This window comes from Artibeus jamaicensis, unplaced genomic scaffold (genome assembly GCF_021234435.1).
Source record: "Artibeus jamaicensis isolate MK-2021 breed Jamaican fruit bat unplaced genomic scaffold, CSHL_Jam_final scaffold_2172, whole genome shotgun sequence".
Classification (NCBI taxonomy): Eukaryota; Metazoa; Chordata; class Mammalia; order Chiroptera; family Phyllostomidae; genus Artibeus; species Artibeus jamaicensis.
Window position 1 is genome coordinate 341,915 of NW_026522031.1, and position 27,726 is coordinate 369,640.

At 41.3% G+C, this 27,726-nt stretch overlaps 1 protein-coding gene across 2 annotated transcripts in view; it reads left to right on the forward strand.

Annotated features, from left to right (window-relative positions):
- Nucleotides 1-954: 954 nt before the first annotated feature.
- The window catches only part of TRIM24 (tripartite motif containing 24), a 139,296-nt gene continuing 112,524 nt past the window's right edge, over nucleotides 955-27,726 (forward strand). The window contains exon 1 of one of the 2 annotated variants that reach the window (XM_037159255.2): nucleotides 955-1,532. In XM_037159255.2, the coding sequence (XP_037015150.1) occupies nucleotides 1,169-1,532 (364 nt within the window). In that variant the 5' untranslated portion in view covers nucleotides 955-1,168. The remainder of the gene's footprint in view (nucleotides 1,533-27,726) is intronic. The other variant, XM_037159253.2, reaches the window with a different exon arrangement.

The following is a 27,726-nucleotide window of genomic DNA, read 5'->3' on the forward strand; positions in this document are numbered from 1 at the left end:
AATGTGTGTAACTTCTGGTAAGTGTGTATAGGAGGAGGGGGTGGAAAATAAAAACAGAATATTGAATATATGAATTATTTGTATGTAAGTATTCAGATTTATTTTCATTTCTCATAAAGTCATATTTATGCAATAACGACAGTTGCAAACAATCCTTGCATATTAATTCTTTGGAAAATAAATCATTTTTACTCAAAAATTAAATCATTGACTTGAAATATTAATTTCTTTTTCATTGGCAAAATTCTTCAAAAATCTCCGACTTACAAGAGAAACTTCCCTTTATTTTTTATGCTCCATCATTAATCATAGAGATGAGTACGTTCAGGTGGCAACATCCATGCTGTTTCTACATCTTTTTTACCACATTTTCCACTTTTTATATTCGTTCCTTGCTCTCTCTTCACTATCTCCACTTTGTCATCCCTTGACAAAGGATACTCACTCCAAAGGTCGCGAGGACTCCGTTTCCAGTAGTAAATCCAGAGTTTTGGAAGCAGTTACTTAATTAACGCTTAGATGCAGTAAACTCCGCCCTATAGGAGGAGCCAACACAGGCGGATCGAATTAAGCGGTCGGTGGTTAACAAATGAACCCTTAATCTTTTCAGTGGAGCCACACACACACACAAAGGCCCAATCAGAGGCCGGGGTTCTAGTAGTTCTGAGGGGCGGAGCTGAGCAAGCGCCCTCCCACCTCGCAACCTCCCGCCGCGGCCCTCGGGGCCTCGCGGGCTTCAGCAGGCCCCGCCCCCTGGCCAGGCGCGGCGGCTATTGGGCGGTGCGCTCCCAGTCGTCACGTCAGTTGCTGTAGAGAGAGCGGGGGCGGGAGAGGGGCGGGGATTGAGATGGGCCGGGGCCCCAGAGAAAAAGCGGGGAGGCTCGGGTGGGTTGGGCGGATTCGACGAGCGCCGCAGCGATTGGCGAAGCGGACGGAGCGCAGCCTCCCTAGTGCGCCCAACGGTCCCCGCTGACAGATCCTCTTTTTCCGGCCGCGCTACCCGGGAGGCGGATCCCCGGTGCCTGAGGAGGCTTCCTCCGCCCGCCCTCCCTCTCCCGCGGGTCACCCCAACCGCCTGTGAGGAGGAGGAGGAGGAGGTCGTCGGGGCGGCGGCGGCGGCGGGCGGAGACAGCGCTCCCCCTTCGGCGGCGGCGGCGGGGGCAGGACAATGGAGGTGGCTGTGGAGAAGGCGGCGACGGCGGCCGCGGCGGCTTCGGCGGCGGCCCCCGGGGGACCCTCGGCGGCGCCGACCGGGGAGAACGAGGCCGAGAGTCGGCAGGGCCCTGACTCGGAGCGCGGAGGCGAGGCGGCCCGGCTCAACCTGTTGGACACTTGCGCCGTGTGCCACCAGAACATTCAGAGCCGGGCACCCAAGCTGCTGCCCTGCCTGCACTCCTTCTGCCAGCGCTGCCTGCCCGCGCCGCAGCGCTACCTCATGCTGCCCGCGCCCGTGCTGGGCTCGGCGGAGACCCCGCCGCCGCTCCCGGGCCCCGGCTCGCCGGTCAGCGGCTCGTCGCCGTTCGCTACCCAAGGTGAGAGGCGGGCGTTGGGAAGCCGGGGGAGGGCGTCGGGGAGTCCGGCGCCCTTGTGCTGCGCGACCCGCTGTCATGTCGCTGCCGCCGCCAGGGGTGCGCGGCGGGGGAGGGGCGAAGAAGAGGGTCTGTGTCGGCGGCGGTGACACGGAGGGCCCGTGAGCAACTTCCACCGGCGCTGTCGACTTGGCTGCCCTGCTGCCCGGTAGCAGTCTCCTCCAAGGCTGGGTTGCCCACGCGACCCGCACTTTTGAAAAATCACTGGCGAAGTCTGCTGTTGTGTGCATCTCGGGTTCTTTACCAACTGCATCGAGTTAAGGGCTACCCTCTGCCTCCCCAAAGCTTTGTCCAGGTGCATATGATCCTAATCATCCCATCTGTACCCACTTTGTGTGTGCGCGCGCGCGTGTGTATGCTGGAGGAAGGGAGGGAGGGATGAAGATGAAGTGATGGTGACTTCGATGATTGATTACAGATCAGATGCTGTCTGTTTTCTGTCTTTCATGATTCGGGTTCTTTATCTTAATGAGAACCCAGCTCTCTTCTCTCCGCTGTGGACAAAGGAATTAAGAGACGGCGTTCTGTTGTCTTTCTTTCAAAGATTTTATTTTGAGACGGTAAAAGGTAAAGAGAAATCGAACAAAGTGACTTGGGGGATGTAGGATTTTGTTGTATTTTGTAGACAACAGCTGGAAATGTTGAAGTTACTATTTTTTTTTTTAACTGAGACTTGACAGTTTCATTGCTAACGTTAACAGGTTTGAAACATTTAAAGTTAGTTAAAGCAAGCACAGTAATTACTGGTTTCTAGTAGACTACTTAAAGTTTTTAAATTTTAATAATTGCAAATATTTTAGCACCTCCTTTTAAAATACAGAGAAACTGGAAAAGTGGAATTCATTTTTAATGTTTACTTCCTTTATAGAGGAACTAGTTGATTGAATTTGAGATGAGATGCTAATTAAATAATTGAACCAGATCAAGGGGTCTGTGAAATTAATGTTTTAAATAGCTTGTAGTGTTAGACTCCTCATTTAATTATGTTAAGAACAGTATCTGGTTGAGGGAGACAATTTTCCGTGGGTCTCTCTCTGTTTTGCACGTCCTGCCCTCAGACTGACTGACCTTTGTTTCTGTTTTTAAAGGATGTGTGTATAAGGAACAGCTTTAGTAGATAGTGCCTTCCATCAGAGCAAAGAGCAGGCGTTTGTATGGTCCAGTATAATAAAGCTAAATGGCTCCTTCTGGAGTAAAAGGCAGGATGCTTATTGCTAGTCCTAAAAGATTAGGGTTCCTTAAGTGTAGGTTTCTTTGCATGTTATACAGCTGTTGCCTGTACTGGTGTCAACTGGCCTTTTTCACCTTGCTTAATGGGAACTGGGATTCTGGGAACCAGTGCAAAAATGTGCTTCGGCTTATGGTACTGTTGTAAGTAATAAACTGCCCTTTGTCTGGGACTCCTGAGTCTTGTGTCTTCTACCAGTGTCCATGGCAAGCTACTTTGTTAGCTTGTGAGTAGGGTTACATTTCAGATCATTCACACTAGTTTTGCTCAGATGTGGCCCACCTGTTAGAAAGTGAGTACAGGGGAAACTTAAATCTTAGTTCTTAATTTTTAAGACATATTTTAAGGTTTCTTTTATTTATATTTTAAACGGTTAAACATGCCAAAAGCCAATTAGGGCCGGACTTCTGCATAATTTTAGAATTAAGATGTATTGTGTGTATGGCCATGGTATTCATACTGGAATGAATGGAAAATGGGAAATAAAAGCTCTGATTCTCAATTCCGAGGCAAGTTTGTAATTTCAGATTTCTCAAAATGTTCTTTGTAATTCCAGTCTCCAAGTATTTTTTTTATCTTTGTGTTTGAATGGTAAGCAAGAATTCAAGGAAAGCATTTAAATGGGAAGATAAATGTTTTTTGTTTTATTATAAGGGTTTTAACAAATCATACTTGAGAGGTACATATCTCTAAAAAAAAAAGCTAGCATTATCAATAAATTAAAAGTGTTATCCTGAGTCTCATTGATTTGAATGTTTTCTCCCTTTCTCTCTCCTTACAAACTAATTTTAGTATTCCCTAAAGCAAAAGTTTAGACAATATATTTTAGAACTAAATAAATAGGGTTCATTTGATCATGTGTTTTTCATTTTCTTAATGAATGTGGGTACAGACATCAGGGATCAAACTACAATACCTACAGAAGCTGAGCAAGTAATTGAGATGGAGAACTATGAGTCTGGGGATACAATAATAGGGAATGGTGGGGAGAGTGGTTGATAAATTCCACTTAGTTCCCGCAGATTGTCATGTGAGGGTGCAGGGACAGTATTGAAGGATCCTTTATTTTTCAGTTTTTCTTTAACAAGTAGTCAAAGTCTATCTAGGTGTTGTGTAAAATTACTCTAGTATTAGACATTGGCAGGTAATTAAAAAAATAACACACCCATACAGAACCATCGTGTAGGCCGAACAAGAGACTTTGGTTGAGGCCACACAATATGTACCAGTTACATTCTTAACTTGTAGGTTTAGACAGGGCTCTTTATCTGTACTAAAATCACCTGGTATACTACTACTTTTTAAAACAATATATTTTATTGATTTTGCTATTACTGTTGTCCCATTCCCCCCCCACCCACTCCCCTCTGCCCTGCACACCCTCTCCCACCCACATTCCCCCTCTTTAGCTCATGTCCATGGGTCGAACATATAAGTTCTTTGGCTTCTACATTTCGTATACTATTCTTACTCTCTCCCCTGTCTATTTTCTACCTACCATCTATGCTAATTATTTTCTGTACCTTCCCCCCACCTTCCACTCCCCTATTGACAACCATCCATGTGATCTCCTTTTCTGTGATTCTGTTCTTGTTCTAATTGTTTGCTTAGTCTGCTTTTGTTTTAGGTGTGGTTGCTAATAATTGTGAGTGCTGTCATTTTACTGTTTGTTTTTTTTCTCCTCTTTTTCTTAGATAAATCCCTTTAACGTTGCATATAGTAAGGGCTTGGTGATGATAAATTCCTTTAACTTGACCTTATCTGAGAAGCACTTTATCTGCCCTTTTATTCTAAAGGAAAGCTTTGCTGGATAAAGGAATCTTGGATGTAGGTCCTTGCCTTTCATGACTTCGAATACTTCTTTCCAGCCCCTTCTTGCCTGCAAGGCCTCTCTTGAGGAAATCAGCTGACAGTCTTAAGGGCACTCCTTTGTAGGTAACTGTCGCCTTTCCTCTTGCTGCTTCTAGGATTCTCTCCTTCATTTTAATCTTGGCTAATGTAATGATGATGTGCCTTGGTGTGTTCCTCCTTGGGTCCCGCTTGTTTGGGACTCTCTGAGCTTCCTGGACTTTCTGGAAGTCTATTTCCTTTGCCAGATTGGGGAAGTTCTTCTTCATTATTTGTTCAGATAACTTTTCCACTTGTCACTCTTCCTCTTCCCCTTCTGGTACCCCTATAATTCGGGTGTTGGAACGTTTAAAGATGTCCTGGAGGTTCCTAAGCCTCTCCTCACTTTTGAATTCTTATTTCTTCATGCTTTTCTGGTTGGATGTTTCTTTCTTCCTTCTTGTCCACTCCATTGATTTGAGTCCCAGTTTCCTTCCCATCACTATTGGTTCCCTGTACATTTTCCTTTATTTCTTTCTTTTTTCATATTTTATTTATTTATCTTTAGAGGGGAAGGAGAGAGGGAGAGAAATGTCAATGTATGGTTGCCTCCCGTGCGTCCCCTGCTGGCAGCTGGCCCGCAACCCAGGCATGTGCCCTGACTGGGAACTGAACCTCGATCGTGTGGTTTGCAGGCCCGCACTCAATCCACTGAGCTATACCAGCCAGGGCCATTTTCCTTTATTTCACTTAGCACAGTCTTCATTGTTTCCATCTAATTTGTGACCAAGTTTAACCAATTCTGTGAGCATCCTGACTACCAGTGTTTTGAACTGTGCATCTGATAGGCTGGCTATCTCTTTGTCGCTTAGTTGTATGTTTTCTGAAGCTTTGATCTGGTCTTTTGGTGGGCCCGGTTTTTTGTTTTGTTTCTGTCTTGATGGGCCTGTTACATAGTGAGGGGCGGAGCCTTAGGTGTTTACCCAGGGGAAGTAACCCATGTCACTGGGTTGTGACACTGTATGTGGGGTAGGGGTCCAAGAGGGAACAGTGTTATTTGCTCAGCTCTTCCAGCTTTCAATCACTTCTCCTGCTTCCCACAAACAAATTAGGCCCTTCTGGTGCTGGTTCCCAGATGGAAGGGCTTGTGTACATTCTAGGACCCTGTGGATCTGTCCAAGGAACTCTCCTGTGAGGCTGGGAGTCTCTCCCGCTGCCTCAACCTCCACAGGTGTTTTCAGTCAGTGGTTTGAGGCTTTATTTCCCCACACTGGGGCCCTGGGTTGTGCAGTCCATCCTGCTCCCCAGTTGTTTCTCCCGGTTTATCTGTGTGCGAATGAGGGACTGCCCGCTACACCAGCTACCACCTTGCCAGCCAGCTGCAGCCTTGCACACTCTGCTCTACAATCTGCCACCTCACTGGGTCCTCCAACCACTGCCTTGCTGTGAGTCCTCTCCACCCAGCTGCCTGTCTCCACCCCTCCTACCAGTCTGGATGGATGTTTCTTCTTACAGTCCTTGGTTGTTGGACTTCTATACAGTTCGGTTTTCTGTCAGTTCTGGTTGTTGTGTTTTTTAAATTGTTGTTGTCCTTCTTTTGGTTGTGGGAGGAGGCACAGTGTGTCTACCTACGCCTCCATCTTGGCAGGGAATCTCTAATTGTCTTCCCGGTATACTTCTTAACCTTTAGATGTCAAGGTCCCTCCACTCAGAGAGCTCAATTTGGCATAATTTTAGAATTTAAGAGTATAAAATGAAACCATACATTTCCTTAGCTCAAAATACACAATGTATTATAAGGGAACTCTTTAGAAAATTAATACCAAAATTCAGGTATAGAATAGAAATTTTCAACTCTCGCAGACCTGGTTTCCCTTTCTGCTCAGCTTTTTAGTGCTCCTTTTGTTATCCTGAATGAAATTTATAGGAAATAAATTCTGTCCTGACTGGTGTGCCTCATTGGATTGGGTGTCATCCTGTAGATGGGGGAGAGGGGGCGGGTTTGGAGGTGGGAGATTGTGGTTGCAAGTTCAGATCTCACATCTGGGCATGTGCCTGGGTTGCAGGTTATTGGGGTGAGGGGGCCACTGACTGGTGTTTCTTTCTCTTTCTCCCTCTGTTACCCTCCCTCTAAAAATAAATAAATGAAACTTCTTTTAAAAATAAGTTTTTCCTAACACACTTTTTAAAATCATAATATAGGGGAGATAGATAATGATGGAAGGAGACGTGACTTGGAGTTGTAAACACAATATGGTATACAGGTGATGTATTATGGAATTGTACTCCTAAGACCTATATGATTTTATTAACCAGTGTCACCTCAATAAATTCAATTGAAAAATCAAAATCAACAGAATAATTTAACTTTAAAAAAAGAAATAATGCTAACTTATAATGAAGAAAGTATAACTTATAAATTCTCAAATGTTTGAAAGGAGTCACATTATTCGTCCAGGCAGTGTGAAATATAAGAATTTATCAGTTTTCTGAGACTTCTGGCAAGGACCTACATCCAAGATTCCTTTATCCAGCAAAGCTTTCCTTTAGAATAAAAGGGCAGATAAAGTGCTTCTCAGATAAGGTCAAGTTAAAGGAATTTATCATCACCAAGCCCTTACTATATGCAACGTTAAAGGGATTTATCTAAGAAAAAGAGGAGAAAAAAAACAAACAGTAAAATGACAGCACTCACAATTATTAGCAACCACACCTAAAACAAAAGCAGACTAAGCAAACAATTAGAACAAGAACAGAATCACAGAAAAGGAGATCACATGGATGGTTGTCAATAGGGGAGTGGAAGGTGGGGGGAAGGTACAGAAAATAATTAGCATAGATGGTAGGTAGAAAATAGACAGGGGAGAGGGTAAGAATAGTATACGAAATGTAGAAGCCAAAGAACTTATATGTACGACCCATGGACATGAGCTAAAGAGGGGGAATGTGGGTGGGAGAGGGTGTGCAGGGCAGAGGGGAGTGGGTGGGGGGGGGAATGGGACAACAGTAATAGCAAAGTCAATAAAATATATGAAGAAATCATCATTTTTCTTAGATTACTATCTGGCAGTCTGTAAAACATGTAACTCAGTTCTGAGAGCTGATTTCTTTTGGTTCAGTTTTTTTTGAGTACAAAATATAATTACAAAGGATTAATAGTATTTAAGGTTGATTCATATTGTCTATATTTTTTTATACAAGCTCTATATACAATATTTACCTGTTGATGGAGATTACTATTTAGTTTTGGAGTAGTATGAATAAAATTTTAATAAGTAATTTTAAATAGGTGTTTATGTGTTTTTTTTCCATTTCTTTTGGTAAATTCTTAGAATTGGAATTTCTTGTGTACATTATAAATGTATATTTACTCTGGTTGAACCATTTTGCCTTTTCTCCAGCAATGTATGAGATTTCTTGGTTCACATCCTCACCACTCTGTCGTTATTCTCTAATTTTAGCCTTCTAGTGTGTGTGAAGGAGTATGTCATGGTTTTAATTTTTAGTTCCCTAGTGAATAATCATGAACATCTTTTTGTGTGCCTATCCGTCATTCATATATTTCTTTTGGTAAAATTTCACTTTGTGTTTTGCAGATTTTAAAAATTAGTTTGTTTTACTTGAAAGTAAAAATTCTTTGTATTTTTATCTGTCTTGGTCCTGGTAGATATGAGTATTGCAGGTATATTTCTCCCACCCCTTTAGCATTCTTGTTTATGTTTTTTAAATGGTGTCCTTTGAAGAGCTGAAGTTTTAGATTTTGATTATCTGGTTTACCAATTTATTTTTTAAAGGTTTACTGATTTTGTGTTCTAACAATACTGTCTACCCCAAGTTCCCTAAGATTTTTTTCTCTCATTTTTCCAGTATTTTGGCAGTTAAGCTTTTATACTTATATCTGTAATCCACTTTGAGTAATTTTTTTGAAAACCTTATTTGCCATTATATTACTTTGGTATTTTGTGAAAAGTCCATCGAACATACATGTATGGTTCTATTTTGTATTTGGTTCTTTTCCATCGATCTGTCCGTTCAGTACTATCTGCATATTACTCTAATGCAGCGATTCTCAACCTTTTTCATCTCATGGCACTCACAAACTAATTACTAAAATTATGTGGCACACAAAAATGTACTCTTTTTTTTTTTTTTTTGCTGATCGGGCATAAATAGGTATAATTTTAATTCATTTACATTGGACAGTTATTGTTGTGTTGGCTATTTTTATTTTTTTTTATTTGAAATCTTAAGGAAAACAGGTCAGTACCCCTGACGAGATAGGCAGGTAGTGCATGTTTTAAACCTTCTTGGTGGCAAACCAGTGCACACTGGCCGAAAATTGCTGCTCCAGCATTTTAAGCAAAATTTGAGATTGGACAGTTTTGTTCTTTTTCAGAATTTTTTGGCTCTTTGAAGTCATTTGCATTTCTTTGTAAATTACAGAATAAGTGTCTCAGTCACACATAAAAGCCTGCTATGATTTTGATTGGAATTGTGTTGAATTTCAATACCAATTTGGGAAGGATGATCTTAACAATATTGACTATTTCTATGCACGAACATTTCTTAAAGTTTATATTTTATTGATTATGCTGTTACAGTTGTGCTGACTTTTCCCCCTTTACCCTCCTGCATCCAGCATCCCTACTCCCTTAGGCAATCCCCTCACCAATGTTCATGTCCATGGGTCATGCACGTAAGTTGTTTGGCTGCTCCATTTTCTATACTGTACTTTACATCCCCACAGCTATTCTGTAACTACCTATTTGTACTTTATTTTTTGTTTTTGGTAATATATGCCTCTTGTTTATATTATAAGGTTTTGTGACTGTTACTGTTATTTTTTATTGTTATTCCATTGCCTCCATTTTCCCTCCACCACTCCCCATGCTCCACCCATCCCTATCTCCCACCCTTGATCCTACCCCTCCTTTGGCTTTATCCATATGTCCTTTATACAGGTTCCTTGATGACCCTTTCCCCATTTTCCTTGTTATCACCTCCCCTGCTCTGGTTGCTGTCAGTTTGTTCTCTATTTCAATATCTCTGGTTATATTTTGCTTGCTTGTTTGTTTTTTTTATTAGGTTCCACTTATAGGTGAGCTCATGGAGTATTTGTCTTTCACTGACTGGCTTATTTCACTTAGCATAATGCTCTCAAAATCCACCCATGCCGTTGCAAAAAGTAGGAGCTCCTTTCTTTCTGCTGCATAGAATTCCATTGTATAAATGTACTATAGTTTTTTGATCCACTCACTTACTGATGAGCTTTTAGGTTGCTTCCAACACTTGGCTATTATAAATTGTGCTGCTATGAACATTGGGGTTCATAGATTCTTTTGAATTGTTTTTTTTTTTTAGCATTCTTAGGGTATAATCCCAGCAGTGGAATTGCCAGGTCAAAAGGCAGTCCCATTTTTAGTTTTCTGAGAAAATTCCATACTGTTTTCCACAGTGGCTGCACCAGCCTGCATTCCCACCAACAGTGGATTAGGGTTCCCTTTTCTCCACAACCTCACCAGCACTTGTTTTTTGCTTCGTTTATGATGGCCATTCTGACCTGTGCAAAGTGGTATTTCATTACAGTTTTAATTTGCTTCTCTCTGATGGCTAGTGACACTGAGCATCCTTTCATATGTCTGTGGCCCTCTGTATGTCCCCCTTGGAGAAGTGTCCGTTTAGGTTATTTGCCTATTTTTTAATTGGTTAGTTGTCTTTGTGGAGTGCAGTCGTGTAAGTTCTTTGTATATTTTGGAGACCAAACTCTTGTCTGAGGTATCATTGGCAAATATATTTTCCCATACAGTTGGTTCCCTTTTCATTTTGCTGATGCTTCTTTAGCCATGTAGAAGCTTTTTATTTTGATGAAGTCCCCCCACCCTTTTTTTTTCCCCTTTATGTCCCTTGCTCTAGGGGACATATAGGTGAAAATATTGCTGCATGGAATATTATATTTTCCTGCCTATCTTCTCTTCTAGAACTTTTATGGTGTGTTGTCTTATACTTAATTAAGTCTTTTATCCATCTCGTTTATTTTTGTCTAGTGTGTAAGTTGGTGGTCAAGTTTCTTTTTTTTTTTTTTTGCACGTAGCTCTCCAGATCTCCCAGTACTATTTCTTGAAGAGGCTATTTTTACTCCACTTTATGCTTCTCCCCACTTTGTCAAATATGAATTGACCATGAAAGACTTGGATTTATTGCTGGGCTCTCTATTCTGTTCCATTGATCTATGTGTCTGTCTTTAAGCCAGTACCAGTCTGTTTTGATTATCGTGGTCTTGTAATACAGTTTGATGTCAGGTATTGTAATCCTTCCTACTCTGTTCTTCTTTCTCAGAATTGCTGCGGCTACTCCGGGTCATTTATGGCTGCATATAAATTTTTGAAATGTTTGCTCTATGTCTGTGAAATACCTCATTGGCATTTTAATAGGGATTGTGTTGAGTCTAGAAATTTCTTTGGGTAGTATGGATATTTTGATAATGTTAATTCTTAAAATTAATGAATATGCTTCCATTTGTTTGTGTCTTCCTAATTTCTTTCTTAGTGTTGTGTATGTTGTGTAGTTTTGTGAGTACAGGTCTTTTACCTCCTTGGTTATGTTTATTCCTAGGTACTTTATTTTTCTTGTTGCTGTATCAAATAGATTTTTTTTCTGATCTCTCTTTCTGATACTTCATTGTTGGTGTACAAAGATTTCTTTGATTTTTGAATATTCTGTATTTGACTGTTTTGCCAAAGTCACTTCAGGTTGAATGGTTTTTTTTGTTTTTTTTTTTGGTGAAATCTATAGGATTTTCTATGCACAGTATCATGTCATCTGCAAAGAATGACAGTTTTGCTTTTTCCTTTCCAATTTGGATGCCTTTCATATATTTTTCTTTTTCTAGTCTGATAGCTGTGGCTAGGACTTCTAGTGAATAGAAGTGGTGAAAGCAGACATCCTTCTAATCTTAGAGGGAAAGCTTTTAGTGTTTTCCCATTGAATATGATGTTTTATGTTGAGGTATGCTCCCTCTACTCCCACTTTACTGGAAGTTTTTATCATAAATGGGTGCTGCACCTGATTAAATACTTTTTCCACATCATTTGATAGATACTGATATCACAATCACGTCTGTCTTTTTTGCACTTCTTTTTTAAGGTTTTTATTTTTATTTTTTTTTTTTTTTTTAAGATTTTCTTTTTAGAGAGGAAGGAAGGGAGAGAGACATCAGTGTGTGGTTGCCTCTTGTGCACCTACTACTGGGGACCTGGCCAACAACCCAGGCATGTGCCTTGGCTGGGAATCAAACTGGTGACCCTTTGTGTCAGAGCCCGGTGCTCAAGCCACTGAGCTGCACCAGCCAGGGTGCTATTTGTACTTCTTAATACCCTCACCTCTTCACCCATTCTCCCCTTTCCCTCCTTTCTCCCCCCCTTCCATCTGGCAACCATCTGGTAACTAATTTCTTTTCTCTTGTTGCTTTTAAGAGTCTCTCTTTATCTTAAATCTTTGGCCTATTAAATGTGATGTGTCTTGGAGTGAGCCTGTTTGTATCCATCATGATTGGGACTCTTTGTACTTCCTAGAATTGCTCGTCTATTTCCTTCACCAAATTAGGGAAGTTTTCTTCACTATTTTTCCAGATAGATTTCCGATTTCTTGATTTTTCTCTTCTCCTTCTGGCACCCCTGTGATGTGAATGTTGGAATGCTTGAAATTGTCCCAGAGGCTGTTTATACCAGCCTTGCTTTTTAGGATTATTTTTACTTACTGTGTTGGTTGGTTGTTTTTTGCTTCCTTATGTTCCAAATCATTGATTTGATTTTTAGCTTCGTTCACTCTAATGTTTCTGTGAAAATTATTCTTTATTTCAATTAGTGTATCCTTCTTTTCTGATTGGATCTCTTTTATGCTGTTGAGGTCCTCACTAAGTTCCTTGAGTATCTTTATAACCAGTGTTTTTAATTCTGCATCTGGTAGATTGCTTTTCTCCATTGTATTTAGTTGTTTTTCTGGAGTTTGGGTTTGTTCTTTCATTTGGAACATGTTTCTTTGCGTCCTCATTTTGGCAGCCTCCCTGTGTTTGTTTCTGTGTATTAGGTAGAGCTGCTATGATTCCATGTCTTGGTAGCGTGGCCTAATGTAGTAGGTGTCCTGTAGGGTCCAGTGGCACAGACTTCCCTATCACCCACGTTGAGTATTTGAGATGTACCTTTCATGTGGGCTGAGTGTGTCCTCCTCGTGTAGTTGAACCTTGATTGCTGTAGGCAGGTCAGTGGGAGGGATTTACCCAGGCCAGTCAGCTGCAAAGACTGGCTGTGACCAGTGGCCACCAACAGCTGCTCTCTGTGGAAGATCAGCTATACAGGGGCAGGGTCGTGGCACTCCAGTGTGGTCTGTAGCTGTGCACTGGGTGCCCAGGCTCTGGGGATTTCCAGTTGGTGCAAGCCAAGGTCAGCCCCCATCTGTGTTCTGCCCACTGCCACACTGCCTGAACTGTAAAGCAATCTGAGATCGCTGCTGCTTGTGCAGGCCTTGGAGATTCCCAGACAAAGCCAAGCTGTAGATCTATGCTGGCCGTTGCCAGTGCTAAGGCCTCGGGCCACTTAGCAAGAGGTATGGGCACCAGGGGCTCACTGAGGCCAGCTGTTGCTTGTATGATAGGATTTAGGAAGTTGTAAGCATGAGCCAAGATCAGCCATTCCTATGGAAAAGTTTGGGTGGGACATTATGTTGGGTGGGATGCAGTCTCAGGATCTCCAGAGCGGGGTAAATAGTGTTAGCCAGGTTGTTGCAGTCTCAGATTTGACACCTGCCTGCTGGCTCTGTGGCTTGGTGAGAGGGTTCAGTAAAGGGACAGTGATCTGTGTCTGCCTTTGTTTGGGAAAAAAAAGCTGTCCCCCAGATCATGCCTTGATGCCAGACACTTCAGTTCCTACCTATATTCCACTGGTGCCTTTCAAGCTGTTACCCAGGCACTGGAGCTCAGAGGAAGTGAATCTGAGTAACTCGGTGTGTGGGTTCTTTAAGGGGAACTGCTTGAAATTCCAACAGTTTCTTCTGTGGACTCAATCCCCACTGTTTTTTGCAGCCAGAAATTATAGGGACTTACCTTTCTGGTACTGAAACCCAGACTGCGGACTTGGTGTAGGGCTGGGACTCCTGGCTCAAAGATATCCCTCCTGCATTTTTTTTTTAAAGATTTTATTTTTGTATATTTAGAGAGAGCGGAAGGGAGGGAGTAAGGGAGGGAGAGAAACATGAGCGTGTGGTTGCCTTTTACGTGGCCCCCATTGGGAACATGGCTTGCAACCCAGGCATGTGCCCTGACTGGGAATCGAACCAGCGACCCTTTGGTTCCCAGCCTGTTCCTTCTGAATTTTTATTCACCATACGTGTATGTGGAACCAGCCCATTCCACATCTTCATCCTTCCTACCAGTCTGGATGGATGTGGTTTCTTTAGTTCTGTAGTGCCAGATTTCCATTCAACCTGATTTCTGATGGTTCTGAGTAATGGTGGTTCTATATTTTAGTTGTAATTTTGATGTGGTTGTACGAGGAGGCAAGCTGTGTTCACCTGCACCCCCATCTTGACTGGAAGTTGCCATTCTTTATCATTGTGATTTTCTTCCATTATTGCACTAGCTACAAACTCCAGTACGATATTGAATAGAAGTTTAATTTCTACATTAAATGAGAGGTTGTGTTATTGCTTTATTCCTGATCTTAGGAGGAGAACATCCAGTTTTTCACTATTAATATGTTAGCTATTAGTTTTTCGTAGATGCCCATTATCAAAATTAAGAAGTTTCTTTTCTCTTTCTAGTGTGCTGAGGGTTTTTATCATGAATGGATGATGAATTTAGTCAAATGCATTTTCTATACAGTATCCATTGAAATGATCATTTGATTTTTTTCTGATAATGTGAATTACATTGATTTCCAGATGTTAAACCAGTATTACAGTCTTGGGATATATACCTACTCATTCATGATGTATTATCCTTTTGGTATATGTCTGATTTTGATTTGCAAATATTTTAAGACTTTTTAATGTTCAAGAGGAATGTTGATGATAGTTTTATTTTTATCTGATTTTGATGTCAAGGTAATACTGGCCTCAAAATGTGGTGTGAGATGTTCCCTTCATCTCTATTTTATGAATGAAAGAGTTTTATAAAATTAGTATTAATTGTTCCTTAATATTTGACAGAAGGCACCAAGGAATTCCACATCTGGGTTTGGAGTTTTCTTTATGGGAAGGAAGGTTTTTGATTAGGAATTCAGTGTCTTTAATAGATACAAAGCTATTAAGATTTTGTTGCTTCTTGGATTGTATTTTGGTAAGTTGTTTGAAGAAAATTGTTAGTCACCTAATTGGTGCATTTACTGGCATAAACTTACTCACAATCATCCCTTAATAGGTTTTTAGGAGCCAAATGATGTCCCCTGTGTTGTTTCTATTAATTGTAATTCATATTTAGTGTTTCTTGGCTACTTTTCCTAAGGACTTACCAGCTAATTTCTGGCTTTAAGTTCTATTTGTCTCTGCTTTAAAGATATATAGTTTTTTTTTCTCTAAGCCACCTCAAATTTTGTGTTGTGTTTTTCTTAACATTCCGTGAAAAATATTTTAACATTTTTTGTGATTTTTTTTTTCTGTGACCCATGGGTTACTTAGAAGTGTGTTAATTTATATGTATATTTTCTAGATAAATTGTTTTGTGTAGTAAAAAACAACAGTAAGATTTAAATCTTTCCAAGAATTATGTTAATTTATATGTGTATTTTCTAGATAGCTTGTTATGTTGTAGTAAAAAAAATAGTGTATAAGATTTAAATCTTTTTAAATTTATTGACATTTTATGTCCTAGCATATCATCTGTCTTGCTGAATGTTACATGTGCATTTGAAAAGAATTTAAATTCTACCTTAGTTGGGTGTAGTATTCTGTAAATGTCAACTAAGTCAAGTTGGTTGATAGTGTTGTAAAAATCTGTATTCTTAACTGTTTTTTCCCCCCTATAAGTTACGAAGAGGAATGTTAGTCTTCAGTCGTGGTTATTGATTCATCCCTATTTAATCTGGTTAGTTTTTGCTGAAGATATTTTGAAGCTTTGTCTTACTGCTAAATTGCCTTCTCTTTTTAACACTAAAATGTCCTTTATCTCTCATACTACTTTCTCATAAAGTCTACATAGTCTTATATTATTCATATAGCTGCACCAGTTTTCTTTCTTTGTGTTTGAATGATATATTTTTCCATCCTTTTACTCTCAACCTTTATATTTAAAAGTGTCTGTTGTAGATAGTACATAGTTGTGTCTAGCTTTTTTATCCAAGCTGTACATTTTTGCTTTGAATTGTTTAAACCATTTACATTTTAAGTAATTACTAGTATGTTCGAGTTTAAGACTACCATCTTTTTGTTTTCTCTTTCTTCTTGTTGGGCTTCTGTTATCTTCGCTTTTCTCTCAATTCCTTAGCAGCTGCTCTCTGGTGAGCTTTCCCAAGTCTTTCTCTGAACATGCCTGGTAGCCTTCAGCCAAGGATATGAGGAAACCCTGCATATACTACTGGTGCCTTTTCTCTCCAGCGCTTATTATATTGTTTCATAGTCCCAAATTCTCTGGCTTGTTAGCTGTGGTCTGCTTAGTCTGTAGCTCCCTGTCCTGCACTCAGGAAATAGTCCAGAGGCAGAGAAATCAAGAAGATTTAGGGGTTCCTGATTTTCCCCTTTTTCAGGTATCAAGAGAAATGGCATTACCTATTGGCCAATGCCTGAAAACAGTTGCCTCATATATTCTTCCCAGTTACATGCAGTTGTTCATGGTGGGCCGGCTTTTCTGGGTAGTTGTTACTCTGTCCTGGTAGGAAGCTGGTGTTAGAAAACCACTGTTAAATTGCATTGCACCTTTTTTAGATACTGAGATGTTTCTCAGAGATCTCATCAAATTAAACTCTCACCTAGATTCATGTGTCTCTAATTTCTTCCTTGTAACCTTGATCCTTTTCTCAAATTTTACTCCTGCATTTTCAAGTACACAATATATATACAGGGGTCTCCAAAATGGGATGTGTGCCACATTCTGAGGTAAAATGTGCTCCATCGATCCGAGCAAAAATGTTAGAACTTTTTTGCATAAATTAGGGTTGTTTTTTTTTAACCCTATCCTAGGACATTTTTTCATTGCTTTTTAGAGAGAGAGAGGGGGAGGGAGAGAGAGGAACATCAGTCTGAGAAAGAAATGTGGAGTGGTTACCTCCCATATGCGCCCAGACTAGGGACTGAACCTACAGCCTAGGTATCTGCCCTGACCAGTAATTGAACCTGCAGCCCGTTGGTTACAGGAAGACGCTTCAACCAACGGAGCCACACTGGACAGAATGTTACAGAACAGACACACTGGGGCCCAGACCGAGGTCTAAGTCAGGCAATATTTGGCCCACCCAGGAATGCCAAAAAGTGTTACAGAACAACAGCCCCCCCCCCCATACACACAGGGATGGTATATTAATATTGTCCGGACTACCTACTGGACTCGTTTGTCCGCTGCTAGAGGAAAGACATCTCTCAATGCCAGAGACTTGTGAAAAGGAAAGGAAAGGTTTATTTAAAGCTACACAGACTTAAAGTAGTGACCCAATGTCCCCATTAAAATATCAAAGTCTTTTAGGATAACCACAGATGCCCACAGCGCTTCCTTCTCCTCTTGCCCTAATTCTGGGTACTGTAACTCAGGAAAAGAAGCACACATCCAGGTTTCAGGCTGCTGCCATTGTCTGGTGGTCGCTGTCCAAGCAGGATCTCTAATTACTCCAAAGCCATGTGGCACCTTCTCATGGTCTACTGGCAAAGAGTTCTTTCATCTTTCTTCCAGGCGAAGTCTCTTCTCTTCTTCACCAGAGCTGCAGAGAGGGTAGGGTTGCCACTGTGGCAAAGCCCAGTGGTGATTCTCTGCTAAAGTCACAGGGTGATTCTCTCTACCCTCAGCTGCGGGGGTCCCCACTCTGGCAAAACCACATGGCTCTCCCTCAATGGCTGCTGCGCCTGGGTTTTAAATCCCCATGCCAGTCCTCCTTTGTAGCCCCATTTCCAACTCCTTCCACAATCAGCTGCACCTGCCAGCATTCCTGTATATTCCAAGTTTACTGAGCTGCCATAGTGAGTCTGGGTGGGCGTGGCCACATGGAGCCAGTCATCTCCAAGTTCTCACACAAGGGCTGTAACAGAGGGTGGGAGTTGCCTCCCGGTTACATCTTGGGTGGAAGTCACTCCCTTCTCCCTGGCTCAGAGGATGGCCACAGCTATTTAACATATCAGTGCAACCAGTTAAAGGTTATAGATATGTTAAATGACCATTGTAGAGGTTATCTGTGAAATTATTGCTATGCAAAACAACTCTCAATGGCCCTGCTCCATTTGTCCCTTCCCCAACTCACACCTGTAGAAAGACATCTTATATGTCTTTCTAATATTTTCTGGACACTTGAGTTCTGGACCCCATTCCAAATCCCTTTTTTTTGGGGGGGGTGTTCCTCTTGGCTGCGATCTGTTACAAGAGCATAAATTAAACTTGAAAGTACTTGATATGTAGATTATCATGGTCACATGAATAAGCATGTCAGGTGGCTACATTTCACATATGGTTTTCAAAGTATCCTGAGGGAATAGTCCAGGTACCTTTGGGTGAGTTAGGAATAAGCTCCTCCCTTGGCATATGCAACACTAAGGGATACATGTCTTAGGAAGTAGAATGCACATTAATCTGCATGTGCCCTTTTAAATTAGGCAGTCCCTTGTGCTGTACAACCTGTGATACTGTGCATAGTTGCCCTGGAGATAATGGGATTTCTGTATTGCAGGACTGCAGACCCCATTGTGTTGTGTGCCTCCCCCACCCCTCCCTATACTGTAACAGTTTCCATGTGCTTGGATAAGCAGGTTTATGGATTTTAGCGTGTTTTTATCTAAAATCACTGTCAAAAAATTGAAGATCATGATAGGCTATTACCAGCATCCTGGCATAAAATTCTCTTTCAGGTCCTAGGGAAGTCCCATATGGAGGCCACTCAAAAAAGCCCCTCAGTGTCAGTAGTTTGGAAAGTCCCTTGGAGGGCACATGTGCAATAGATATAAAAAGTGTACTCAATTCCAATTAATAGCATAGAGATAGTTCCATTTAAGTGTATAATCAAGGTTAGGAGCTGATGACTTGGCTTTTCCCTAATTTAGGAAAATACAGGGCTGAGCCCAGACAGGTCAGAGCTGCTCATATTTGATGACTTCTTCAGTTTTGTGTGGAGAAACAGATACTTGTCATTCCTGGCGCCTGACTATGTCACCAGTGGTGGATTTGCTGGTATGGAGATCCATGTTGTATAGAAAGCTGTGACCATTGTCCAGTTTTATCATGTGTATGGAGTTGATGGAGCTGTGATTTTCCATCAGTCTTAGTAGTAATTAGAATCTTTCAAGACTCATTTTTAGCCATGATAAAGATAGTACTGCAGAATTTACAAGCATGACACCAGGGTGGCAGAATTTATACTTTGTATTTGCAGGCTCTTACTGTGAGGTTAACAGCAATGATTATCCAACAAGAACTAGACCAAAAGTTTCAAATTAACATGAAGACTTTTTGTGATTGATTGACATCCTCTCCGTTAAGGATGAACTATGTGTATATTACATCCTGGGCCATTAGCTGGTAGTTATTGAAGCTATCACATGAACAAGACATTTAAAAGTATTTTATCTCAGTTTTACTCCTTAACATCTTACGTTTATATGATTGAGACACAGTAGTATTATTGTATATGTACATGATAAATATATAGAGTACATGTTCAAATATTTGTGTTTAAAATAACACATGAACTGTCAGCTGAATTGCCTAAATGTTTTTGTACATTCATCTAGCCTCTCGTAACGTTTTTCAGATTCTGTTTTATTCAGTTTTGTTGGGCGTCTGTGGATGCAGAGGGCCAACTTGTTTGCTTTGTTGTGTGCCATTTTATACAGGTAACTTGAGAACCTGCAGATTTGGGTATCTGCGAGGGTCCTGGAACCAATCTCCCACGGATATAGAGGGACATCTTAAGTTTTGGAGGAGTCAGTTACATGAGAATTTACAACTGTGTGTGGGGTGGGTGCCCCTAACTCCCACATTGTTCAGAGGTCAACTGTATAAATAGTCCATAGGTACTCATGTCATTGTACAATAACAAAATGTCTTAGATGATAATTAGGAGACATAACTACCAGAAGCTTATCTGTATTTTACTTTGTTTATGGTTGGATAGTCTTCTTGGGATCTCTTGATTGTCTGTATTCAACATTAAGCATAACTAGGAAGGGAGCAATCGCACGCAACTCTAGTGTCTGTCTCTGTACTAGTGCATGTTTGATTTACGTTTCTTCCTGTCCTCATCTTCTAAACTTGACTTGTCATGTGTCTTACTTTTACTAATCTTTTCAACTCAGCTTTCCCACCCATCTTTTGCTATAAAGTTCTCCCCCTTCTGTGGCCCTTCTATTTTGGTTTCCTTGTTGTCTTTCCCCTATTCCCTTCCACTGTGAAGGGTAAAGTGAGGAGATCACCCAGGACAAACCTTCAGAAATTCTGATATACAATGTCTACTAGATGAGGATGAACCTACAAAGGAGACTGAGAAGTGGTAGGAGAAAACCAGGAAAAAGTAGTATCATGAAAGCCAAAGACAGAAAGTATTAACAACGGCAGCAGTGCTGTCAAAACACTAAAGTGTGAGCCATGGCTGTGCCTTTTCCACCAAGGTGTGATAATAGACGTGGAGGAAAAATTCTTCCTTGTGTGTTCTGTCTCAGCCTTCGAGGTATTATAACCATACATTGTTTCAGGTGTGCTATATACCTATATTCTTTAGAGTTCTCTACTTACTAGCCAGTTCTTGTTAACCCAATTTTTTTATATAGTTTATAATTACTTATGTTTGAAAAACTTCTGTTTTTCAAACTCAGTGTGTAGCTTCTCATTATATCCAGACTGTATGTCATTTTGGGCAAAAGTGATGTGTCCTTTTTAGTGCTTGACATTAAGAAACACGATCTTGCCCTGGCCTGTGTGGCTTGGTTGGTTGGAGCATGGTTCTGTACACCAGAAGGTTGCGGGTTTGATTCCTTGTCAGGGCACATATCTAGGTGGGAAGTTTGATCCCTGCTACGGATGTGTATGGGAGGCAAACAGTCTTCCTCTCGAGGCGATGAGAAAATGTCCTCAGGTGAGGATTCAAAAAAAGGATCTCATTCTATCACATTATTGTTACTGTTGGTTTTGTTCACTTGTTTAAGGTGATGAATTGCCATATTTCTCCACTCTAAGGATAGCTCCCCACCACCTTTGTAATAAGTAACCTCCTGGGAGATACTTTGGGAGTCCTTGTGAATATTCTGTTCCCCCAAAGACCTTAAATTGGCATCCACTGATGATTCTCGCCTTTGTCCGTTATTGCTGTGATGTTGCAAAATGGTGTTTCTTCTGTGCTTATTAGTTGTTGTTAGTCTGCCATATGGGTGACATTTCTCTTTTCTATTTGTCATTATGGGCTCGTGAAATTTTTAATATAATGTTCTAATTCATTTCTTTATTTTGATAAATTGTTCCCACTTGGGCAGTAGGAACCCTTTCAAGTTAACATCTTGTTCTTTGACATGCCTTTGCTGTTTTTGAGCACTTCTTATTTTCTGGCAAAACAGAGTTTTCTAGTTTCATTTTTGTAGTTGTTTGCACCAGTCTTGGTCATTTCTCCAAGGAATCTCCCCTTATTTTAATGAAGTCCAATGTATCTATTATAAATATTTCTTTAGTGTTGTATCTAAGAAATCTTTACTCAACACACGTATTTTCTCAGTGTTTCACCATTTCAAGTTTTACATTTAGGCCTGCGACCCATTTTGAGTTCATTAAAATTTCTTTTAAAAATATATTGATTTTAGAGAGAGTGAGACAGAGAGGGGAACATCGATTTGTTGTTCCACTCTTCTATGCATTCACTGGTTGATTCTTGTTTCTGTGCTGACAGGGGATCAAACCTGCAACCTTGGTGTATCAGGACACCAACCAGTTGAGCTACCTGGCCAGAGCTTAATTTTTTTATGTGGTATGTGGTATGGATTTGTGGCATCCACCAACGCGAGCAACAAATGGTTGGAAACTTTCAGGAGTTTAAGATGGAACTTTATTGGCCAAAGTTTTACCTGCGCAGGGGCGAGCTCTTGAGGTGTCCGGAGACACGGTGCCAAGATGGCTGCAAATGAGATTCGCACCTGGCGCTTACAGCCTGGGGCTTTTATTGGGGTGAGCAAGCAAGCAAGCAAGCAAGCAAATACAGAAGCAGACGTAGCTGTTAGCAATTGGCTATCTCGAGAGAACACACATGGCTGTGCTCTCTGCTTGCAACAATGGATACTTTTCTGCAAAGACAAGGTCATGCACAGGCGGTTTATCTTGTTCAGCACTCTTTGTACTTTCTGTACTTTCCATCTTTCTTGCTGAGACAGTCTGGAGCCTGCCTCGGGTTCCTCTTGGCTACTTTTATCTAATTCCGGGCCTAACATTCCCCCCTTCTCTTGGTTATGAATCAAACCGTTGATTCGGTCTCGTCCCCAGGTAGTATGGTATATGGCTGGGACAGGACCATTAGCTTGACTACTTCTACCTGTTCTCTGATGAAGGCGAGGATCTTGTTGAGTATTATGGGTCCAATAGTTAATAATATTAATAGTGGCCCTGCTATGGCTGAGAGTAGGGTGGTCAGCCAGGGGGAGGTTCTGAACATTGAGGCACACCAGCTGGAGTCATTGTCTGCTTGTTCTCTTTCTTTTAACCTTTTCGTTAGTACTTTAATATTTTCTCTTATTACTCCTGAGTGGTTGGCATAAAAACAGCATTCTTCTCCTAGTGCCGCACAAAGTCCCCCTTGTTGGAGGAATAATAGGTCGAGCCCTCTTCTGTTCTGCAGGGCTACTTCTGCTAACGAATCTACATGGTGCTCTAGGTAGATTACTTGATCCTGGAGGAGCAATATGTCCCTGGAGAAGGTCTGGGATAATTGTCTTATTTTATTTTCTCCACGGATAAAAGCTCCTGCCCCTACTGCAGTGGATCCTAATATCCCTATGGTAGCTATAATAGGGATTAATAAGGGGGCCCTCTTGATCCTTCTAGGTGGATCTAGCAAAAAGTCTGGATTCCCTCCATACAGGTATACTTGGGGTATAATATATGCACTAACACATAGCTCAGGGGAAGTTGGGAGTATACACTTGAAAATCTCTCTGGTGCATATAAACCAAAGTCCCTCTGGGACCCTTATGACTAAGGGCTGGCTACTGTTGGCTGGTATTTCCTTCTGATTTAAGCAGTAGTCACTATAACTAGAGTTGAGCACATCGAAATTAGCTAATAAGTAGCATGTACCTTTCCCATAGATAAGCAGTCTTCTACTTCCCGCCGGGTGGAGTCCAGATCTTGTAGCCTGGTGCCCGGAACGGAGGTTTTGGCTCCCAGCCCTATATAGAAGGGTGATCTTGGACTTAAACATAACTAACAGGATTCTGTAATGTTGGGCTGGGTGTAATTAAAAAACGGGAAGATCTTATCTAATAGTTCTAAGGCGGCGGGTACACCTTGGTTGTGAGGTCTCTCATATAGGTGATCTGGAGCAGGGATGAGTACCTTACATTTTGTTTCTTCCTGGTCTTCAGGCTCTTCAGGCTGGGTTGAACCAGGGGTCGCTGGTCTATCTGATTGCAGAGGCTGAGAGGCCCTTGGAGCCTGCGTTGCTGTGGACCCCCTGGAAGGTTTAGGTGGCTTAGGTGGTAACCCCTCCCCGCGCCTCCTTAATAATGGCCCCTACCTGTTGGTAACTTTCTGACTGTAAAAAAGGTTCCTGGGTCAGTGCCTGATAGGTACAATCTAAGTCCCCAGGTTCTCCCTTTGAGCCATTCAGGGTCGCTGGGGTTTAATACCATAAAGATGGTGGGGTTGTAGTTATTTATGGCACAGTCTCTGTTCCACCCTTGGCCGGGGTCTTTCCCTATCCTTGTAATATTTAGATGTTTTTCTTTTCCTCCTCCTTCCAGTGCCCCTTCAAGACAATAGTTTCACATCCCCAGCTCCTACAGTAGTAGTCATCTGCCCCCCCCACAGGCTCGTGTCCACCTCTGGGGAGGTTCTGGGCATCCATATGCCCCTGAATAATACAAGTTCTTGTTCTTGTGAGAGGTGTCACAACCGATCCATCCTAGGGAGTAGGCTGAGGGCAGGTCGTCCCCTAGAGGGTCTTTGCTGCCTGCACCATGTCTATATTCCAGGGGGTTGTTACATATCTCGTCTCCAAATAATTTGGAGAAATCAGTCTTGAGGGTGATGGTGGACACGTTGGGCAAGGTGTAGTTGGATGCAATGACTGTCCCATCTGTAGTTCTAATTAGTACCCACTCTTGCATACCAGCACTGGCTCTTGCGAGTAGGTAAAATAGGAGTCTTGTTCTGGGAAGAACGTGAGCCTTAATGGGTTGTTGGGATTTCTGGTGACTCTCCATCATCTAGGCTCACTGTCTCGGGGCTCAGCGGGCTTCACGTGGGAAAGGTGAATCCAATAGGGTTTTTTTGCTACTCGTACGGCTGTCGGGGTGCTGCTTAACAGTACCTGGAAGGGTCCAATCCACCGTGGCTCTAGGTTACCTCGTCTGTGGTTGAGGATGTATATCCACTGTCCAGGGTCTGGTGGGTCTGGTAACCGAGACTGAGGTGTGCGGTCCTGCGAAGCTTGGGTCACGCACTTCTCTCCTGATCTTCTACAAAGCCTGTAAGGACTTTAGGAAATTATGGTTAGAGATTTCAATCTCCTCCCGTGCCAAGCGGGGAATAATGGGCACAGGTTGTCCAAAGAGGATTTCATAGGGGGTCCATTTGTTTAAGGTAAGGGGTGCATCGTGCCCTAAGCAAGGCAAAAGGGAGCAGCTCAACCCAATTCTCGCCGGTTTCTTCTTTTAATTTTATTATTGTTTCCTTTAAAGTCCTATTCATCCTTTCTACTTGTCCTGAACTCTGAGGTCTATAAATGCAATGTAATTTCCAATTAATTCCTAACCTTTGTGCTAATTCCTGGGATATCTTGGAGACAAATGCAGGTCCATTATCTGATCCTACTGCTAAAGGAAGGCCATACCTGGGTATGATTTCCCTCAACAAAACCTTACATATGGTGGATGCAGTCTCCCCCTTTGTGGGGAAGGCCTCCACCCACCCTGAGTAGGTGTCTACTAGGACCAATAGGCATTTGTATCCTAGCTTCCCAGGAGTCATCTCAGTAAAATCAATCTCCCATAGCTCTCCAGGGGCTTTACCCGAGGCAGGCTCCAGACTGTCTCAGATTCAAGTTCATTTCACATACGGGTATTTAATTTTTCCACCACTGCTTTTAAAAAGGCTGTCTTGTCTCTCTTGCATTGCCTTTGTCAAATACGAGTTATCCATGTATGCCTGGGTTTGTTTCTGGGTTCTCTGTCCAATTCCATTGATCTCTTTGTCTTTACGCCAGTACCACGCTGTTGAGTCTGTATACCAGTGCTGAAAGACCTGATGCCAGGAAAACAACAGGAAAGATGTTTTGCAGGGAATTCTTATGTTTAACTGTAGAAATGAATTTAATGATGGGGGTAAGAGCCAACAAAGTAGTATGTACTTGTTATGTGCTCTGACAGTGTAGGTATAATACAGTTATTCAGGAACTTAAGGAATATAGTTCACCTGAATCTTTTCTGAGGAAGCTATTAGACAATAAATTTCCAACAGCCAAGAAATGGATTAATAGAATTATTGATTGTCATACAGAAATTCACCAGGAAATCAAAATACATTAATTTTTTAAAGGTTTTATTTATTTATTTTTAGAGAGAGGGCAAGGGAAGGAAGAGAGGGAGAGAAACTTCCAATGTGAGGTTGCCTCTCACACACCCCTACTAGGGACCTGGCCTGCAACCCAGGCATGTGCCCTGATTGGGAATCAAACTGGCAACCCTTTGGTTTGCAGGCCAGTGCTCAATCCACTGAGCCACACCATCCAGGCCAAGATACTATTATTTTAAATAGATTCTGTAGGATGCAGTGCAGGAATGGTATGAGAGGAAATAAGGAGCTAATTTCTGTGTTGCTCATACTGTTGCAGGCAAGTGAAGCAACCAGACACCGAGGGTTTCTGGAATACGAGGTTTATTAACATGCACGGGCCCAGAGGAGTCAGTCTCCAAATTCTGAGCCCCAAAGGATTCTTGAGGTTTATATAGCCTTCAGGGTAGTAAAGCAAGATACAGAGGCAGGAATGCAGAAGTTAGTCCTAGCTACTGAGTGGAAAGTAAAGTACAAAGGCTAAATTCGAAGGTTAGTTTTTAACAGCAGGGGTGCTAATCTCAGCCCTAACACCATTGTTTACTTATTCCAGACAGCCCCATCATTCTCCCCAGGGCGCCTGGGGCCTGGGCAAATAAAGGTTAAACAAAGGTTCTTCAAAGCTTCCCATATCAATACTAGGGAATTAATAGACAGTATCTAATAAAAAGAAGAGTAAGGTTATGTAAAGGTATTAGTATAGAGATAATCATTAGGAACAAAACCTAAACCTTTCTAGATATCAAAAGAAATATTGGGGGTGAGGGGAGGAAATAAAGGAAAGAAACACAATGAAATAATTTATATATTTTCTTTATAACAGTTGAGATTATATCAGTAAATGGGTTTAACTGGCCTATAAAAGGAAAAAAATATTTTCAGGTGAACATAGCAAAATCCAACTTTGTGTTCTATGCAAAAGATTTAACTACAAAACTGAAAGACTCAGGTTAAGAATAAGAGATTAGGCAAAGATAATGCTGGACAAATACATAAATAAGAAAACAGAAAGTACTCTTTTGATGATGCATAAGGTAGAATTCAGGCCAGGAATCATTAAGAGCCCAACACATTATCAGGCTTCAAGCTGCAAAGCTCAATGAAGATATACTTTTGGATACATGGATATTAATGACGACTTCGATTCTTGGGAAAATGTTCAGGGGAGGCAATAATACTTGGAAACATTGATAATAGAAGAATTAAAATCTTTCTCTGTTGCAGATAGATTGAGTGGATATAAATTTTTTAAGGCTATCGAAGACCTAAATAATACAACGAACAGGTGAATCTCGTGGTTGTGTATTGCATATGAAAGACTACACCGTCTTTGCAAATGTATATGGAACACAAAAGAAAAATGATTATTTGTTGACATAAAAGAAAATTCCTCTGATCTGGCCAGGTGTCTCAGGTACACCAAAACGGTTGCTGGGTCAGTCCCCTGCAGGGTGTGTGTGGGAGGCAACTGATTGACATTTCTCTCTCACCTCTCTCCCTTCCTTTCTGTCTAAAAAAAAAAAAAAAAAATCAATAAATACATCCTCTATTAGGGATTTAAAAAAGAAACTTCCAAAATTACCCCCAATATAGATACTTTTTTGGGACTAAAAATCAGTTTCCAAAATTCAAAAACACCCTAACACACTGCCAAACAACTTTGACTAAAGTGAAAACACAAACAAAAAATTGCTACGTTTCTTGACATAATACATCAGAATCAATTGGTTATATAGCAGGGGTCAGAAAACTTGTTTTGTAGAAGGGTAGATAGTGAATGTTTTTAAAGTTTGTGAACCATATATGGTCTCTTGCGATTTTGAACTCTTCTGTTGTAGCATGAAAGCAGTCATAGACAATATATAAATAAGTGGGTATGGCTGTGTTCCAATAAATCTCGATGGATTTATTGGAAACAGGTGGCATGTTGGATATGGCACATGGACTGTATATACTTTGCCAACTTCTGTGTTAATAGCCAAAGCAATCATGATAAGAAAATTCTTAGCATCAAATGCTTCCATCAGTGAAAATGAAAATAAATGAATACTCAAAAGGTAGAAAAACAATAAAGTAACCAAAGAATGCAGAAGGAAAGGTAATAATGGTTTTTAGATAACAGAAAAATAATAGAACAAATATGTCAATACTTTAGTCCT